General features: G+C 37.1%; 1 protein-coding gene across 30 annotated transcripts in view; it reads right to left on the bottom strand.

The window, feature by feature from the left end:
* Positions 1 to 19,356, bottom strand: part of ATXN2 (ataxin 2) — a 127,665-nt gene that overhangs the window by 11,499 nt on the left and 96,810 nt on the right. For 28 of the 30 annotated variants that reach the window (XR_010933337.1, XR_010933336.1, XR_010933340.1 and 25 more), the window contains 5 exons: positions 11,093 to 11,277; positions 10,638 to 10,770; positions 6,983 to 7,036; positions 1,928 to 2,073; positions 1,038 to 1,265 (listed from right to left, as the gene is read on the bottom strand). Coding sequence is in view for 11 of the 30 variants with exons in the window: in XM_067700825.1 (XP_067556926.1) it covers positions 1,038 to 1,265; positions 1,928 to 2,073; positions 6,983 to 7,036; positions 10,638 to 10,770; positions 11,093 to 11,277 (746 nt within the window). In the remaining 19 variants the exon portion in view is untranslated. The remainder of the gene's footprint in view (positions 1 to 1,037; positions 1,266 to 1,927; positions 2,074 to 6,982; positions 7,037 to 10,637; positions 10,771 to 11,092; positions 11,278 to 19,356) is intronic. The other 2 variants (XM_067700831.1, XM_067700832.1) reach the window with 1 other exon arrangement.

The following is a 19,356-nucleotide window of genomic DNA, read 5'->3' as shown; positions in this document are numbered from 1 at the left end:
AATGCCCGAACTTCCCAGAGCTGTGGAACGCTAGTTACAAGGTCGCCTCTGAGAGTTAGCTCCAACTGAGCACCATCTCCAGCCCCACCACGCCAGAGCCTCAGTGGTGCACTGCTTGACATGAAACAGAGTTCAGTGAGGCAGGCTAACAGACCCAGAAGAGTTCTGTTATGAAAGCAGCAAAAAGAGACAACAAATACAGCCAATTCACCCTTAACAGCTCTAGGGAGGGCCTAAAAGGACAGTGTTGGAGCCCAACTTCGGTGCAGCTCCTTCTCATTAAGACAATCCAAATTGGCCCTGGATTGCATTGGACTTTTGTCAGTAGCTGATGCAGAAAGCAACCACACCTTTCAACCCTTAGAAGCTTTTGCTAGAGGTGAGCTCCAAAGGGCTTCCAGGGCTGCTCTTTAAGAAAAATGGGAACACCTGGGTGCTTCCAGCTTCAAGTTACACTGCACGAATGTACAAGGCCAAGCCCTTTCAAGAAGTACAACATATGGTCAAAGCGGATGTAGGAACAGCCAGGGAAAACAAGTACAGATATTTCTTAGGAACTCATGTGACTAACATTCAAGTGGTCAGGCCCAGTGTAGTCACCTCAGAGTTGAGAATTTGTGAAATCCCATCCTCCTTGCCAGACTCGTGTGTCTGTGTGTGTGTCTGTGTGTGTGTCTGTGTTGGGGGGGAATATATGTATGTATACGTATATATAGCAATGAAGCTATATAAACATAGCAAAGCAGATACAGCAAGGAAAGAATTAGGTTGCATTCCAGAGTCAAAGATATTTTTAAGGTCTCAGTTGGGAAACGTTAAAAGACTGACCAATCAGCAACTGCACTGATCCCATTACAAAACCACACAAACATTCATTTAGGGCCAGATCACATGTATTTGAGTGGAAAAAAGGAGACAAGCAAATGGCATCACACACAGGGGTTCCTGGCTCGAAGAGCAGCTGGCTCTTTGCTGCTTATCTGACAACCTTCATTTCCTACTTGGTCTTCACAGAAAGTTGGCTAAAGCGGGTTTACCTGAGGTACATGGGCCATGTGGGGTGGATTGGTATAAGCCGGCTGAACATGAGAAGGATGAATCGTAAAGACGGTCTGTTGTGCTGTTGGAAAACTATTCTGTGGCGACTGTGTATTGGAGGCAGGTGTCATGGAAGGTGGGGTTGGTGCAAGCCCCGCATGGTAAATGGCTGACTGCTGCTGCGGACTGGCCAGGTGGAGAGCCTGGGCGGCCTGATGCTGATGGTGCTGCAAAGTAACAGGAAAGAACTGAGAAAATTTTCTTTAAGGAAGAGCAGTTTAAGGGTCACACACAAAGCTGAGTTTTGCATATGACAACAGGCTCCCTCTGGGCCTATCTAAGATGAGGGGCAATGGCAGGTATCAGAGAATACACAGGGAGTAGGAGCAGGGCTGGGGTGGGGGTGCCTCCTGTTCACAAACATTCCTGTCTGGGCTGCAAGCCTGATTCTCAGCCTACAAGCCCTCAACCAGCAGTGGTAAAACAGGACTACTGCTCCAGGGGCCTGACAGATGTCAAAGAGCTCCTTAAGTGCCTCCTTAACAAACATGATTAAAGAAGCTAATAGGAAAAAAACCAAACACCCTCATCATGTAAACATTAGAAATGAGATTTTTAAAAAGTTCCAAGCCAATTTCTTGCTTTATGTTAGATTTTTCAATATTGGTTAAGTTTCCAGAACTTACCCCATCACCTTATTCTCAATATGTACCTTAAGGTGATTTAAACCTGGGGGCACAGCCTGCAGAGCTGTACACTGGCTCCATGAGGCAGGGCTGCTCGGTGTTTTGATCACGTGGTACCTAGCATCTTGCCTGGCACTGAAGAAAACACTCAATAAATAGAACGATGAAGCAGTTCTGGTGAAGGCCTCTCAGTTCCTCCTTACCTGAACAGGACTGGGTGCAGGATGGCTTCCACCATGTTGGCTTTGCTGCTGTCCAGTGGGGGTGGCTGAAGGCTGAGGATGTGGAGTATGAGGGTGCAAGGTAGCATTAGGGTGCGCATACTGCTGAGCAAGGGAGCCAGTGGAAACTAAAGTGAAAGGAAAAGAAATGTGTATAATTGACAGGTGTCATGCTCTTAATCGCTCCTCTATGCCTCATCAACTTTCAGCTCATCCACAGTCTTCTTGATGCTCAATGCCTAACCAATCTCTGTATTTGACTCCATTTAAACCACCCACTTCTTAAAAAAATAAATGGGAAGTTACTGCTTAACAGTCAGGCTAGCATTTTATTCATATAACATAGCTGTACACATTATATCAAAATCTAATTAAATTTACTTCTAAAACAGTCACTAGGTTTCCTGAAAAGGCAACTTAAAAGCATAGACAGAAACAATTCAAACAATCCCCCGTCTGCGACCTGTCTCTCTGTCTCTCACACACACACATTTAGCTCAAGGCCATCATCTGGCTAACCTCACCATGCTACTGTCCTGGACCTGATGCAGTGTCCCGTGGGCACAGACTATATCAGGGCTGTAGTAAGGGGCTGGATAAGGTGTGTGGCAAGGTCAGGGCTCTATCTTCAGGGCCAAATGACCACAATCTCTCTCAGCTGATCACAGAAGCCACTCTGCCACTCAGTTCATTCTCTAGGCCTCCCTGCTCAAGATCTGTCACCTTTGCTTTATAAAATCTAGTAAATGGGATTACCTAAACTATGTAGAAAAACGAATTCCCTTCAAAGCATCCTAGCCTTTAAAAAGAATTTTACTAGCTAGAGTAACCTCAAAGGAAATACGATGAGCTAGTTTAAGTAAAAGTGTGTTCATTAAAGCTAAGAACCCAAAGCCAATTCTTTGTGAATCTCAGCACAGACCATACCTTGGCACAAAACAGGGAGATGAGGTATAAATTCATTTGTTCATGTCATCCCCAAACAGCAACTTGAGAATCAAAAGCACAAGATGGGTTCATTGCTTCCAGTGACTACTGATAGCACACTGATACAAATCTAACCATGATGTGGCAATGAGCTGAGGACAATGTTCTCAAGATGTATCTCCTCTTGGAAGTCAATGTGTCAATTCCAGAATAGTTCTTCACATTCTTCATATGGTGTTACATATAGGGGGCTGATGGGGAGAAGCAAGCACTGCTTTGGGATCAGGTACCCTAACAACAGCAGTCTAATAGGCTGGCTGCTGAGAGTTGCCAGCATAGATGACTCTGGATGAGTCCAATGTAAATGTTATGCAGAGGGTTAGGCACATGAAACAATTCTATAATGCTTGACATTGTAGGGCCAAGGACCAACATTCCAGCCCAACTGGTTATCTCCTCCACTGTATATGTATCCTTTAAAGAGAGAAGGGTGAGGCAAAGAGCAGTGCTAGGATCACCTGTGCATCCACTGCCAACACCACAGTGGGCATCTATACTAAGTTAACTCCCAGATTAGATTAAACAAAGCATTTTTCTTTATACACTGGGAAAATCCCCTAGCTATAACAGTTAACATACACTGGAACATATTAACAAGGAAAACTGGCAACGTATTCTTTGGGTGTTTTTCAAGAAGTCAGTGACAGTTTTCTGGGACATGGGAAAAATAATGTGCTAACAGCTTTCTTGAGTTTCACAGTCCCATGAATCTACGAAAGTAGTCATTGTCGTTTTTCTAATTCATTGGTTTTTTAAAAGGCCATTCTTCACCATCATATTCATTAAGTTAAGCTTCTGACCCCCAAAACTGTCTGGGCACTGACTTAGTCTAAAAGACTTGAGATAAATCTTGAACCCTTGTTCTTGTAAAAATCTTACACTTATTTTTCAAATTTATTTTTAAATAATTAGAACAGCTACATGTAGCTAGTGGCTACTGACTGGACATCATTATTTGTAGCACATTTCCTTCAGCACAGAAAGTTTTATTGAATAGTGATATCTAGAGTCATTCATGCTCCCTTATTTTCAAACCACTTGCATTAAAATCCTCCCTACTATAAATTCTTAAATGTTTCATTTGTAACAATTCTAATCTGTCTGGGGGAAAGCAATTCCCGAATCCAAATTCTATTTATGAGGTTTCATAGAGTACAGAATCTCAGAGTTTCTATTTATTTAACCTTATTTATTCAAGAAACTTTTGTACCAAAAGTTTTAAATTTCATTTTTAATTACCTTTTAAGCAAAGTATTAAGGAAATAAAAAGTAACAATAATCAACTCTAGCTGGGTGCTATTTTATTAATATTCATACATAAAAAAGCATGGCCATCACAAAGAGAATTACACCCATGAAGTTCCATAATTTATTCATCAATTAGAAAAATGTTAAAATCTTGAAATTACTTGGAGAGAATTAAAGATGGAAGTATTTTTTACTATGTATTTAAAAAAGGCATCTCTGTGATAGTTTACCAATACTGAAAGGTTATAAGATAGAGTATTCTAATCTATATGTCATTTGCATTCATAGCATAAATACTTCAAGTAATCCAAGCTGAATGCATCTACATGGGCTTTTGTTTAAAAAAAACACCCTTTCCCTATCTAAACACCAATAAACTGCAATGCATTATAAGAAAAATTAAGCAGATGTAAACATACATCATAGGCTACAAATAAAATGTGAGGATGTTTGATTAGAAATATCTTCCTTTGTTCATCATCTTGCTTAAAGATGTTTGCTAAAGCAAGTACCTTACCCAGGAATTCTTTTCCCCCTTCAAATATGAAAACTGAGTAGCTAATTGGGGAAAATGTGGAACTTATACACTTTAATAGTAAAAACAACAAAAATATACTTTGGTTCCTTGAAAGGCCAGTTAAGAAGGAGACAAAGACAAGTAAGATAAGAGGGAAATTAAAAGGCTGCGGGGCAGGGGGGAAGGCTGGAAGAGGGGAGGGGGGAGAGAGAGATAAGAGAAAGGAACCAAGATAGAGTAAATGAGGGGAAAAATCTAAGAGAATTAGGGAAAGGGAGAAGTGGAGAGTGAAAGGCAGTAAATTCTGGGCTTTCCTGACCTAAGCCTATCATTTAACTGTTTTTATTATACATGCTCATTAGCTAAAAGATTCCAGAGAGGTTAAAAATAAAGTGATTTTTCTTCAAAATTCTGATTTAGCTATCCATCAGTTAAACTTCTATTTATAAAACCTAAGTTGCCTTCATGAAATCTGGATTACTTCAAGCTAATCAAAGAAATAACTATTTTTGGGGCCAGACCCAGTCCAGAAGTTTCCCGCTCACTGTGTTCCTCGATATAAATGTTTAAAACTCTAATTATGTGATTTGTCAAATCCTCGAAACACTAACCACAATCCAAAAATCATTTCCTAAGCCATGATCTTACTGAAGCCAATGTCCATAGAGATGTGCATTTAATTTAATATAGAAGTTATTAAATTAAACCTAATTTAATAACTAGGTTTTGTCATTTTTGACCTTGGATGCACAAGACATGAGAGAACACCAGCACAGCAAAACTTTAAAAATGAAACAAAACAAAATCTTCCAACTTTTAAATCTGATGTTAAATTCAGAAAAAAGGAAGTAAAGGAACATTGAAAACTCTTTAAAAGGGGAATAAAAGGCAACTAGACCAAACAAACCAGGACAAAATGCTTAGAAGGGGGTGGGGGTGGGGTATGAAACAGCAAATTAAATTACAAATAGCAGCCCCACTGTTAGTTTCTTTTAAAAGTACTGATATTCTCTTTTAGGGAAAGTTGTGCTAAGGCAGTTAATGCTTAGGTGTGATGATTAAGGACCTTTTAGCTACTTACCAGGAAACTGACTCCAAAACTACTAACAGAGACAGTAAGATGGTGAGGATAACTACATTTGAGACCTCAAACTGAGTACATAATAGAATTACTGACAGTCTTTTATATACTATACCACATACATAGTTTCCCTTTAACAGTTATATATACAGCAAGACTCCTTTTTAAAGAGCATCTATTAAAGGATTAAATTTGTTAACATTTCCTAGCACCAAATAAATAGTATGTACGCACTTATTTTTGGATACCAAGTCAAGGCACAATTAATGAAAATTTAAGTCAAAATGTTTTCTAAATGCTTTTTAAAATTTGGCATCTAGTATATTCAGACATTCAGTCATTCTACAATAATTTAAAATTTAGTCTCTAACAAAATTTTAATCCTTAATATCCCCTAGAATATAGTATTTCACATAAAGCGACATATATTATACTGTCATACATTTCTAAAGGATTCCTGCAAGTTAGTGACTTTCCCATCCAGATACCAAAAGCCCATGAATAAGCCTTATTTTAAAATTTCCCTACAAATAGAGAAAACAAACCTTACAAGTTCATTTCCAAAAGCAATCCCTGCTCAGACTTTCTCCATTTAGGAGCAATCATTTACCCTTCCGCTGGTGGTGAGAGGGGGCTGGTGTTGCCAAAGACAATCTCTAGTAGCTGCTAGGTCATGCTTTCCTGCTTAAACTCAAGACATCCATGAGGTGTCTGCTACCTGAATATCATAAACCTGTAGTCATGCAAAGACTGAAAATACAGAAACGTTCCTCCCCTAGTATTTCAACCCTATTCAATTAAAAATCCTTGTAAGGATAAATGTTTTCTTACCAGGATACTAAAAAAAACCCTAATGTTTTAAGCTTGTGGCTTGCTTTGCGCTTTGTTTTAAAAACGTCTGTTCAGGGAAAGTTTCTCTGAACAAGGAGAGTATTAGGCATTTCCAAAACAGTCACATGTTTGCTTGGTATGCAAAAATTAATTTCTGAAACAACTCAATTTTTAAATTAACTCCAGCTTTCTTAAGCTGGGTTATATTTCCTTTTTAAAAACTCTGAATTATTTTCTCATATATATATATATTTTTTAAATGATTTTGTCTGGCACAAGGAAAAGATTGCTCAACAAGTCTACTCCCTTAACATGTATTCTTTAAAAAGTGTTTTACTGTTCAATTAAAATTAGTATAAAAAACCCAACTCACTGGCAAAGTAGAAAGAAGGGCTTGTCTCCTTGTTGTATGGTAATTTGGGACATGCTGAATTTGGGAAATAGAAAGGTTAATTAGCCTTTTAAGGTGTGCATTTTCCTAATTTTCTGGAAAGGTTGACATATTTAGTAATTTCTTTTTGTATTCATGCATAACTCATTTTTCTTATTTTACAAGAGATGACAAGCACTTTAAACATCACTACAAAATTAAATAAGATAGGGCTGAAGCAAAAGACACTTTTCTTCTGTATTGGGTTGTCAAGTACCACATGCTCACTTAGTTAAATGAAAGGAATAAAGTTATTATCTAATAAAAAGACCAACATTGCATTCCACTGAACACCTTGATATAAATAATGTACCAAAACAAAATAATATTTACCAAGTTTAATTTAAAAGACTAATCCAATTTTGCAAATCATTAATAGAAATGTCACCTTACACCTTATTCTGTAAGATGTTTACTAGGCATCTGGTAATGGATCCAAAAATTCAGAAACAGTAATATTAAACAAGGGTACAATATCATTTCTTATTAAACTGTCTACATAAAGGTGTGTGCGTGTGTGTGTGTGTGTGTGAGTACACTTGTAAGGATATGCACCAAAATGTTAACTGGTGATTGTAAGGGAGAAGATTAATAGGTGCATTTTAAATCTTTTTGCCTACTGTATTTTCGAATTTATCTGCATTAAACTACCGAAAATAAAGCAAAAAAAGGATTCTGGATTTAACTCTTTCTGAATAGAGAAAACTTCATTATTACTGTTTCTAAAAGGGAAAACAAAGTTAGATGAATGAAACAAAATGAGATGAATTATAAGACCAGATGTTAAGGAAACAAAGAGTAACTTATTAGGAGGAAGAGGGCAGAGGCAATGATGAAAGTGAAGTTAAAGTTAAGGTTAAAGAGATGAAGTTTGTGATCAAAGTCCTTTCTAAGATATCTAGAAAGAGTACAAGGTCAACAATTCTTAGAATGTATCTCCTAATAATTTAAATGTTCAGTGATCTGTTAGCATATTTATATTAAATACACCAAAAAATTAAAAAACAATAACCAGCCTTTCATCTTGTAGTCATTTCTATTCGCAAAGGTTTTTGCTATGACCATAACAATTAATGAATGACAAAAAGGTGACATATAATTGTCATTAACATCTGGGTGCATATTCTTTTGTTTGCATTAAAAGTTTAAAAAAATCTAGATAGAATGTAGCTTAAGAATAAATATAATTCATACTCAAACTATTTGGTTCCTTTTGGAATATAAAATATAAACTGTTCAAGGGAAATAAAAATAAAATTAGCATTTCTATGCAAGTTTTGTCTTACAGTTTAAAATAACGTATTTAAAATTTGTCTATATTCAGCATAATTGTATTTGGAAGATCTAAAATAACTGAAATAAATTATTGAAGAATTAATGAACTTGCTAAAGCAGATTAAATTATGGCTTATTGTGGTAAAGAACAAACCAATTCATTTCCCAGTGTTCTCTTTAGGGTATGAAGTATCCAAAACAGAACCAGCAACAATCATACCAAATCTACAGCTTTGCCCCTAGCTGCCCTCATCAACACACATCAATGAAATATAATGCAATCTGTGTAAACTGCAGGAGAGTAATTCAGATTTGGTTGAGCAACTTTCTCCTGGTATCAAAGAACTAGCTTTGATGACTAATTCATTCCAGATTTCACTGGACATTAGGTCTAGTATTTTGTTTCTTTGCAATATTTACTATTTACCCACACTTGAATGGACTTCAGGGTCCAAGATCAACTGCTTTTCAAATGGAAATATTCTGGGAAGGTAGTTATAAAAACCATTAGTGCCTCAAATACAGTATTTACTGTACTGGCTGTTTCAAACCAATAAACATCCAATCAGCAGACAAAGTCAGATGTTGGTAGTGAGTGAATATACACTGAGGAGAAAGATTCTGCTTGACATCACAGTATTACTACAATGTCTCAAAGGTGTGGGCACACAAAAAAGCAATGGAAATTTTAGCTCAAGTTTCAGATCTTATTCCAAGGGGAGTATCCCAGAAAATGGGAAGAAAGAAATGTTTTTTCCATTTGTTACCTCAAGATGTATTCAGAAATGTATAATATGTACAATAAACAATCACAATAAACTGTGTCACCTAAGACTTTAGCAAACTGGAAAATTATTGCAATGTATACAAATTGCATAAAAGTTAGTGTGATAAATCAGTGGTGCCTTTTCACACATACTTATTCCTGGTTAAGACAACTAAAGACAAGCCAATGATAGGAGATCACAACCAAAATCATAAGCCAAATCAGTATGTCAATCTTTCAATTAAATTATAGATGGGCTTCTTGAAAGAAATGTTTTTCAAAATTGGAGCAATCACATCATTTTAATTTAAAGAGCATAGTCAACAAGAGAAAATTTTAAGTGCGGAAAATTAAGATCTGACAAGTATTTTATTAAAAAAAAAAGCCTTTAATCATGTAAAATTCCTCTCATTTGTGAACCAGTGGTAAAGGAGCATGCCTCCAGAAAGAAAACATTAGCAGTGGGTTCCCGGTGACAAGAATGATTGTTGCTGCCTGAGTCCTATATTCCTATAAACCTACAAAATGTTATAAACTGTTATCTAAAGTTAAAAAAAAATGAAAGCCTTTATATTCTTATTAGTCACTCAAAAAGTTGAAAGAGGTTTAAAAAATGACATGTCCTTGTAGTTACATGTAATATTAATTTCATTTTCATAGTGGTTCACTTTTCAATTGTATGAATAAACTTAAATTTCTCTCCCTCTCCAAAAAACTGAAATGCCAATGGGAAAACCTAAATGACAGTACAGGAGTTCTCAGAAAAGTTCAAAACAAAATTTAGATCTTAATAAAACTGGTACTAATTAAAGGTGCATTTTGAAAAACATAATACGGGACGACCCATTAATTCTATATTACAAAATATAAGTGGAAATCTTATTTTAAATTCTAACATTGAAAACAATATTATTACTTTAGACAGTTGCAAAGCTGACTTACACAAAGTTCTCCAGCCACAAAACTAAGATGGTAATTTTAGCTTATTACTCAGATATATCGTTTAATTTTATATAGAATACTTTTCATTTTATCACTGTATACTCATTTAAAGTATGAATCTGTCAAAAGCAGATCTAATATTACACAATTCCAACCACCTGAAATACAGCATGATGCAGAAACATAGTAGCATTGTAACAAATAGCAATAAAATATGCTATGTCAGTGACCCCCAGAGTAAGGAGTGAAGCAGAATGTTTTCTTGCTTTCATTACGGTAAAACTTTCTTGCATGCCTTAGGAAGGGTATACCAAATGATGCTACTGATGAGGAAGAGGAAAAAGATACCTTTCTCCACAAAAGATGCTTTTACACACATTATTACATTTTAGTTAAAGAGAGACAATGGAACAGAGAGAAATTTCAAAGTAGAAATGATTTGCCAAGACTTATAGAGCAGGTCAGAGAGAGAAATGGATTCATCTTTTCTTTAGATTCTTGACCCTCAATGTCATAAAAGGCAGAGTTATTCTTAAACAGAGCATCTTTTCAGAGCTTAAAAACACAGTAAGAATAGTCACACACATTGAAAAAGACAAACAAACTGCTTCCTACCATACATCGCATGCGTCTGCTCATGAGCCCCGTATTGAGTTGCTGAAGAAGATACTAAACCAGGCTGGGCATGTGTTGGTGGTGCCATCATTCTAGCATTACCCTGTATTACAGGACTATAGACATGAGGATGCTGTGTTCAAACAAAAAATAAAGAAAAAAACATTAAAGTACCAGATATAGTCAAGTAGATTTTAGTTATGTCTTAATTCCATGGTTTCCAGGTTTCCAGAAACAACTCCTAAATCCTTATTTGGCTAGAAAGGATTTAGCCTTTGAAACACTTACACTGATCAGCAACTTTCTATTAGGTTAAAAAGGACCCCCAAATCCTTAGCTGCCTACCCCACCGTTAACGCATAGCACAAAATATAAAGGAAAAACCCCTTTACCATACTAAAAGTTACTTCAATGGAACAACAATTAAAAGAGTTATTAGGTCATATCAGGCTTACCTGAGACTGATAATGTGGCACATGCTGAACAAGAGGCTGATTTGGAAACTGCTGAGGACTATAGGCAACATACTGTGTGGAATAAGCTGGTGGGGTGGCCACAATTGGTGGGCCTGCTGCTGAGGCTGGGTGCATCATGGTACTCTGATGATGTTGGTCTTGCCGTTGTTGGGGCATATTTGGTACTGCAGGAAAAAACGACGTAATATTAGAACACAGCAGCTCCTTATTAGCATAAAATATACGAACATGGTCCATAAGGCTCTGCATGATTGGGTCAAAGCCTACCTCTCCAATGCCATGTTATACCACACCCATCCCCCTTCAGCCACTATGGGCTGTTTTCCTATCATATATGCTATTCCTCAGCCTCAAACCCCAATCCCCTACTGCCAGGTTGGAAAACTTTTACTTGTCCATCAAGTGTCAGCTTGAAAGCAACACTCTCAGAGAGATACTCTGTGATGACCCCCAGACTTCATCAAGTCCCTGTAATTACAAGACTCTTACAGCACTATGAAACAACATTTCCCTCATACTTCTCATATACACCCTGTTTGAGACACTGAATTATGCCATTGCTAGAGAAGGGCACTGGATTTTATTCAAAGGAAAACAAAAGTACAACAAAAAAGCCAAAACAGACCCAACACTTAACTCCATCTTTCTAAATTTCTTACCACCGAACTCTTGCTTTTTCAAACATAGCATCACACACTACCATGTAGCGCTTTTAAAAAATTGTAATAGCTCTTTTAAAACATTACTCTTTGTCTTGTATTACTCCACACAAATTTCTGCCTGTAATCTGCTCCATTAAAGCTCTAGTTAACAATTTAGCTCAACTGTCATCTCCTCTGTATCGTCTTTCCCAATCGCCCACAAAAGCGCTAGCTGCATGCTCTGTGTACCTTTTCCTCACATGTTTATTACAGCACTGACTGTTGTCTGTGATGGGTTTATGGTGCTATGTTAACCAAGCCACTTGAGGGAAGAAGTTGTGAACCACTGCTTACAGCAAGACACAAAGAATGTTGTAACTTCGTATGTTCACAAAATCATCAAAACTGACTACACAGGTAACTGCTAATGTAGAGACAGAATTTGTCTTTTTTAAAAAAATATTTGAAGGTTTTGCTAAAAATTTAATGACTGCTGCTGATACTTAGGAGAGCTAGTTACACACTGTGTTATCTAGTCAGAAAAGCAAACTTGAAAACAGAAAAAACCAATTAGGTAATATTGTTCTGAATTTAATCTTGAGATTCCCACATATTGAAAAAGCACACCCTTCTAGTAAAGAAAAGCCACCCAAAACTCAAATATCATTTTTATCACATGAAAGTTTGTCTAATTAAGCTAAATAAGCTTAACTTACTATCACTATTTCTTTTCATACTTTACAACCCTCACATATTAAATTTTTTTTTCAAAAAGCCAGTCAAGTTACTGATTTTTAAAAATAAAAAATTCTAGTTATAAAAACAATGCTTGGGACTTCCCTGGGGGCTCAGTAGTTAAGAATTCGCCTGCCAATGCAGGGGACACACGTTCGAGCCCTGGTCCAGGAAGATTCCCACATGCCGCGGAGCAACTAAGCCTGTGCGCCACAACTACTGAGCCTGTGCTCTAGGGCCTGCGAGCCGCAACTACTGAACCCACGTGCTGCAGCTACTGAAGCCTGCACACCTAGAGCCCATGCTCCGCAACAAGAGAAACCACCACAATAAGAAGCCTGCGCGCAGTAACGAAGACACAACACAGCCAAAAACTAAAAATTAAACAAAACAAAACAAACAATGCTTGAACAAAACCTTAAAAGATAAAATATACAGAGATATACCTGGTTTTATGGTTGTATTACCCCCGACCCACCCAAACTGAATCTATCTTAATCTTAAACCACAGTTTAGACTGGCCATACTTCAGCCATTTCTTTACATCAATGGTTTTCAACTGGGAGCAATTTTGCCTTTCAAGGGGCATTTGGCAACATCTAAGAGACATTTTTGGTTGTCACAATTAGAGAAGGGGAGGATACTACTAGCATCTAATGGGTAGAGGCCAGGGATGCTAATAAACATCCTATAATGCACAGACCCCACCCCTAGTCTAACCCGCCACACAAAGAATATCTGTCCCAAAATGTTCCTGACTTCAGCATATTTTCAAATACAACTAAATTTTTCTCACAGGACGCAAAAATGGTAATGCTGCATTATGTACCAAGAAGACAAAGAGGTGGTTTTGTGCAAAAAGGCACTACTATCATGAAGGAAAGATATGCCTTATATGATCTATGGCTGCATTTCAGAAGCAAGTCCTTAATTTTCCCTGTTATTTGAAGAGTAAAGCAGCAGGATATAAGATTAACATAAAGACGGCAAATAGCCTTCATATACATAGAAGATGCAATGGAAAAGATGAACCCACTCTACATTAACAATAAAAAAAGAAAATACCTAAGGCAAAAACTGAAGAAACACATAAAACTTTTAAGAGAAACTTAAAAATACTACTGAAGGGGCTTCCCTGGTGGTGCAGTGGTTAAGAATCTGCTTGCCAATGCAGGGAACACGGGTTCAAGCCCTGGCCCGGGAAGATCCCACATGCCGCGGAGCAAGTAAGCCCGTGCGCCACAACTACAGAGCCCACGTGCCACAACTACTGAAGCCCATGTGCCTAGAGCCTGTGCTCCACAATAAGAGAAGCCACAACAATGAGAAGCCTGTGCACCACAATGAAGAGTAGCCCCTGCTTGCTGCAACTAGAAAAAGCCCGTGCACAGCAATGAAGACCCAACACAGCCAAAAATAAAAACAATTAAATTAAAAAAAGAAAGAAACAAACAAAACAACTACTGAAGGTAGAGAAGCAGATTTAAACAAGCAGAAAGGCATCATTTGTTCATGGATAGGAAGACAATATAAAGATAGCAATTCTCCTCTAAGTTAATTTCTAAATTATATATTTATAAATTTAATGTAGTTCTAATGAAAATCCCAATTGGCAAACTGAATATTAAAACCCAGGAGTTCATTCTAATAGAACAACAACAACAAACCCTCACTGGTCAACCTTTAGGGATAATAGAAAACCAACTCATTATTTTGAGAACTGCCTTGAAATGATGGGCAGTTTAGCTGCCTTTCTATCACAAACTGTACCTCATGGTAACCAAATAGTTTGACAAGGTAAAGTTTTTCTTTATAGAAATAGTCCAGCTGATAATTGAAAAAGAGATGACAGAATGAGAATGCCGTTTTGCAATCCTTAGTGAAATAATGAATCTAGCGCTAGACAGTGATTGTCAGTGCTGCCAAAACAAACAGAGAAGAGCTGGTATGAAACGTTATCCTGGATAGATAAGGCAGCCAAGTTACTCCTACTATCCAGGAAAAAAAAAAAAAAGACAGAGGTAAGACACTGACTCCTAATAAAAGTACACACATCATCTATGAAACATTCCAGGTTAAGTTTTAAAAAATACAAACTAATCTTTCTTATCTACAATCAGTTCACAAGGATTACAGGGGACAGAGGAACACTTTAAACAATATCACAGGGACACAATCCATGAAATTCAGATGGTGGGAAAGAATACAGGACAAAACAAATTAGATTTAAATAAGATAGAAACGGAAAAAACTAAGAAGAAACCTATAAGAGAGTTAACATTAAGAGAGAGAAACCAATCAAATGAAAAGTGTGGATTCTGGACTGTGGCTCAACAAGCCAACTATTAAGAAAAATTCATAAGACAGTAAGAAAAACTTGTGCTCTACACATTTGACAGGAAGAAATAACTGCTATTTTTTTTAGGTGTGAAAAATTGTATTTTAACTATGGTTTAAAAAAAGAGTCCATAACTCTGTGAGGGTATGAATGAACAAAACATGTCTTTAAAACCGTCATAATAAAAATTTACCACAACATAAAACAATTAAAAAAAATGACTTAAACATGATACACAAATGTAATTTGTAAATCTCATTTGGATCCTAACTGGAACAAATTAACCGTAAAAAAATATATACTTTAAAAATAGCCACAGAACTTCCCTGGTGGCGCAGTGGTTGAGAGTCCGCCTGCCAATGCAGGGGACATGGGTTCGTGCCCTGGTCCGGGAAGATCCCACATGCTGCGGAGTGGCTGGGCCCTTGAGCCATGGCCGCTGAGCCTGTGCTCCACAACGGGAGAGGCCACAGCAGTGAGAGGCCCGCGTACCACAAAAAAAAAAAAAAAAAAAAATAGCCACAGAAATTTGAGGATAAAAGGGAATTACTGTTAAGTCTTTTTGGTGTGGTAACGATATAGTAATGTTTTATGTTTGTTTTTAAAAGACCCCTTATCTTTAAGAATTTTAAGATAAAGTATTTACAAATAAAATGGTGTATCCGGGACATGCTTCAAAACAATCTGAGAGGAGAGAGGTCCTGTAAATGAAACAAACTGGCCATGAGTTTTTTTTTTTTTAAATAAATTTATTTATTTATTTTCTTTTTGGCTGCATTGGGTCTTCATTGCTGCACGTGGCCATTCTGTGGTTGCAGCAAGGAGGGGCTACACTTCGTTGTGGTGAGCAGGCCTCTCACTGCGGTGGCTTCTCTTGTTGCAGAGCACGGGCTCTAGGCTCATGGGCTTCAGCAGTTGCAACACACAGGCTCAGTAGTTGTGGCTCGTGGGCTCTAGAGCGCAGGCTCAGTAGTTCTGGTGCACAGGCTTAGTTGCTCCACAGCATGTGGGATCTTCCTGGACCAGGGCTCGAACCTGTGTCCCCTGCATTGGCAGGCGGATTCTTAACCACTGCGCCACCAGGGAAGTCCTGGCCATGAGTTTCTAACTATTAAAGCTGACTGATGAGTACTTTTACGTAATTGTACTAGTCTAACTGCTTACTTGTATATGTTTGAAATTTTCAGTAATAAAAACGTTCTTAAATGCCAACTGATTTTATTTTTTTAGTAGTCAACCTGAATATCAAGTTCATATGGAAAAATAAACAAGAAAGAAAAAAGTCAAGAAAACCTGAGGGGGGGAAAAATCAATGTTGGGAGTGGATGGATGGGAAAGTAGTCTTAACAGATAGACAGTTTAACAGAATGGAACAGAAAATCCAGATATAGATTTAACTACACATGGACACTTAATATATGATGAAAATGGCATTTCATATCAGTCTGTTCCCTGATCATAATGGAATGAAAAATAAAAAAACAGAAATACCCAAATATTTGGAAATTAAAAACACACTACTACCACAACATAATAAAGGCCATATATGACAAACCCACAGCCAACATTGTTCTCAATGGTGAAAAACTGAAACCATTTCCACTAAGATCAGGAACAAGACAAGGTTGCCACTGTTCGACATAGTTTTGGAAGTTTTAGCCACAGCAATCAGAGAAGAAAAAGAAATAAAAAGAATCCAAACCGGAAAAGGAGAAGTAAAACTGTCACTGTTTGCAGATGACATGATACTATACATAGAGAATCCTAAAGATGCTACCAGAAAACTACCAGAGCTAATCAATGAATCTGGTAAAGTAGCAGGATACAAAATTAATGCACAGAAATCTCTTCCATTCCTATACACTAACGACAAAAAATCTGAACAAGAAATTAAGGAAACAATTCCATTTAGCATTGCAACAAAAAATAAAATACCTAGGAATAAACATTCCTACGGAGACAAAAGACCGGTATGCAGAAAACTATAAGACACTGATGAAAGAAATCAAAGATGACACAAACAGATGGAGAGATATACCATGTTCTTGGATTGGAAGAATCAATATTGTGAAAATGACAATACTATCCAAAGCAATCTACAGATTCAATGCAATCCCTATCAAATTACCAGTGGCGTTTTTTTACAGAACTAGAACAAAAAATCTTAAAATTTATATGGAGACACAAAAGACCACAAATAGCCAAAGCAGTGTTGAGGGAAAAAAAACAGAGCTGGTGGAATCAGACTCCCTGACTTCAGACTATACTACAAAGCTACAGTAATCAAGACAATATGGTACTGGCACAAAAACAGAAATATAGATCAATGGAACAGGATAGAAAGCCCAGAGATAAACTCATGCACATATGGTCACATTATCTTTGATAAAGGAGGCAAGAATATACAATGGAGAAAAGACAGTCTCTTCAATAAGTGGTGCTGGGAAAACTGGACAGCTACACGTAAAAGAATGAAATTAGAACACTCCCTAACACCATACACAAAAATAAACTCAAACTGGATTAAAGACCTAAATGTAAGGCCAGACACTATAAAACTCTTAGAGTTTAGAACACTCTATGACATAAATCATAGCAAGATCCTTAGTGACCCACCTCCTAGAGAAATGGAAATAAAAACAAAAAAAACCAAATGGGATGTAATGAAACTTAAAAGCTTTTGCACAGCAAAGGAAACCATAAACAAGATGAAAAGACAACCCTCAGAAAGGGAGAAAATATTTGCAAAAGAAACAACTGACAAAGGATTAATCTCCAAAATATATAAGCAACTCATGCAGCTCAATATCAAAAAGACAAACAACCCAATCCAAACATGGGCAGAAGACATTTCTCCAAAGAAGATACACAGATTTCCAACAAACATGTGAAAGGATGCTAAACATCACTAATCATTAGAGAAATGCAAATCAAAACTACAATGAGGTATCACCAGTCAGAATGGCCATCACACCAGTCAGAATGGCCATCATCAAAAAATCTACAAACAATAAATGCTGGAGAGGGTGTGGAGAAAAGGGAACCCTCTTGCACTGTTGATGGGAATGTAAACTGATACAGCCACTATGGAGAACAGTATGGAGGTTCCTTAAAAAACTAAAAATAGAACTACCATGTGACCCAGCAATCCCACTACTGGGCATATAGCCTGAGGAAAACCATAATTCAAAAAGAGTCATGTACCACAATGTTCACTGCAGCACTATTTACAATAGCCAGGACATGGAAGCAACCTAAGTGTCCATCAACAGATGAATGGATAAAGAAGATATGGCACATATATACAATGTAATATTACTCAGCCATAAAAAGAAATGAAACTGAGTTATCTGTAGTGAGGTGGATGGACCTAGAGTCTGTCATACAGAGTGAAGTAAGTCAGAAAGAGAAAAACAAATACCGTACGCTAACACATATATATGGAATCTAAAAAAAAAAAAAAGGTTCTGATGAAACTAAGGGCAGGACAGTAATAAAGACACAAACGTATAGAGAGTGGACTTAAGGACACGGGGAGGGGGAAGGGTAAGCTGGGATGAAGTGAGAGAGTGGGACTGACATATATACACTACCAAATGTAAAATAGATAGCTAGTGGGAAGCAGCCACATAGCACAGGGAGATCAGCTCGGTGCTTTGTGACCACCTAGAGGGGTGGGATAGGGAGGGTGGGAGGGAGACGCAAGAGGGAGGGGCTATGAGGATATATGTATACATATAGCTGATTCACTTTGTTATACAGCAGCAACTAACAGAACAATGTAAAACAATTATACTCCAATAAAGATGTTAAAAAACAAAACAAAACAAAACACTACTACATAACCCACTGGTCAAAGAAGAAATCATAAGACAGAAAATATTCTGAATGAAATATGAAAATAAAACACATCAAGTTTTAGGGATGTAGCTAAAGCAATGATTAGAAATGTATAGCTTTAAATCTTCTATTCTAATAAAGAAAGTTTTAAAATCAATGATCTAAGCAACTGCCTTAAGAAACTAGAAAAGGAACAGAAAATTAAATCCAAAGAAAACAAAGGAAATGATAAAGACAAAAATCAATGAAAGTATTGGATTGGCCAAAAAGTTTGTTTGGTTTTGTTCTATACAATGGCTCTAGTAGTGCTTAGCTGTCTATAACTTCACTCGAAACAATTTTGTTAGATTGTATTGTGGCAGCTGTCACACCAGCGTGCATTTTTAAAAAAACTTATCAAAATTGGTGAATTTTTGTGTAGTCATTTTAATATTGAAGATGGAAGAAAAAAGCAACATTTTCAGCATACTATGCTTTATTACTTCAAGAAAGGTAAAAATGCAAATGAAATGCAAAAAAAAAGATTTCTGTAGTGTACGGAAAAGGTGCTATGACCAATTGAACATGTCAAAAGTGATTTGCGAAGTTTTGTGCTGGATGATGCTCCACGGTCGGATACATCAGTTGAGGTTGATAGTGATCAAATCGAGACATTAATTGAGAACAATCAACATTCTACCATGTGGGAG

Source organism: Pseudorca crassidens, chromosome 12, assembly GCF_039906515.1.
Source record: "Pseudorca crassidens isolate mPseCra1 chromosome 12, mPseCra1.hap1, whole genome shotgun sequence".
NCBI lineage: Eukaryota > Metazoa > Chordata > Mammalia > Artiodactyla > Delphinidae > Pseudorca > Pseudorca crassidens.
This window is presented reverse-complemented; position numbering and strand designations above follow the sequence as displayed.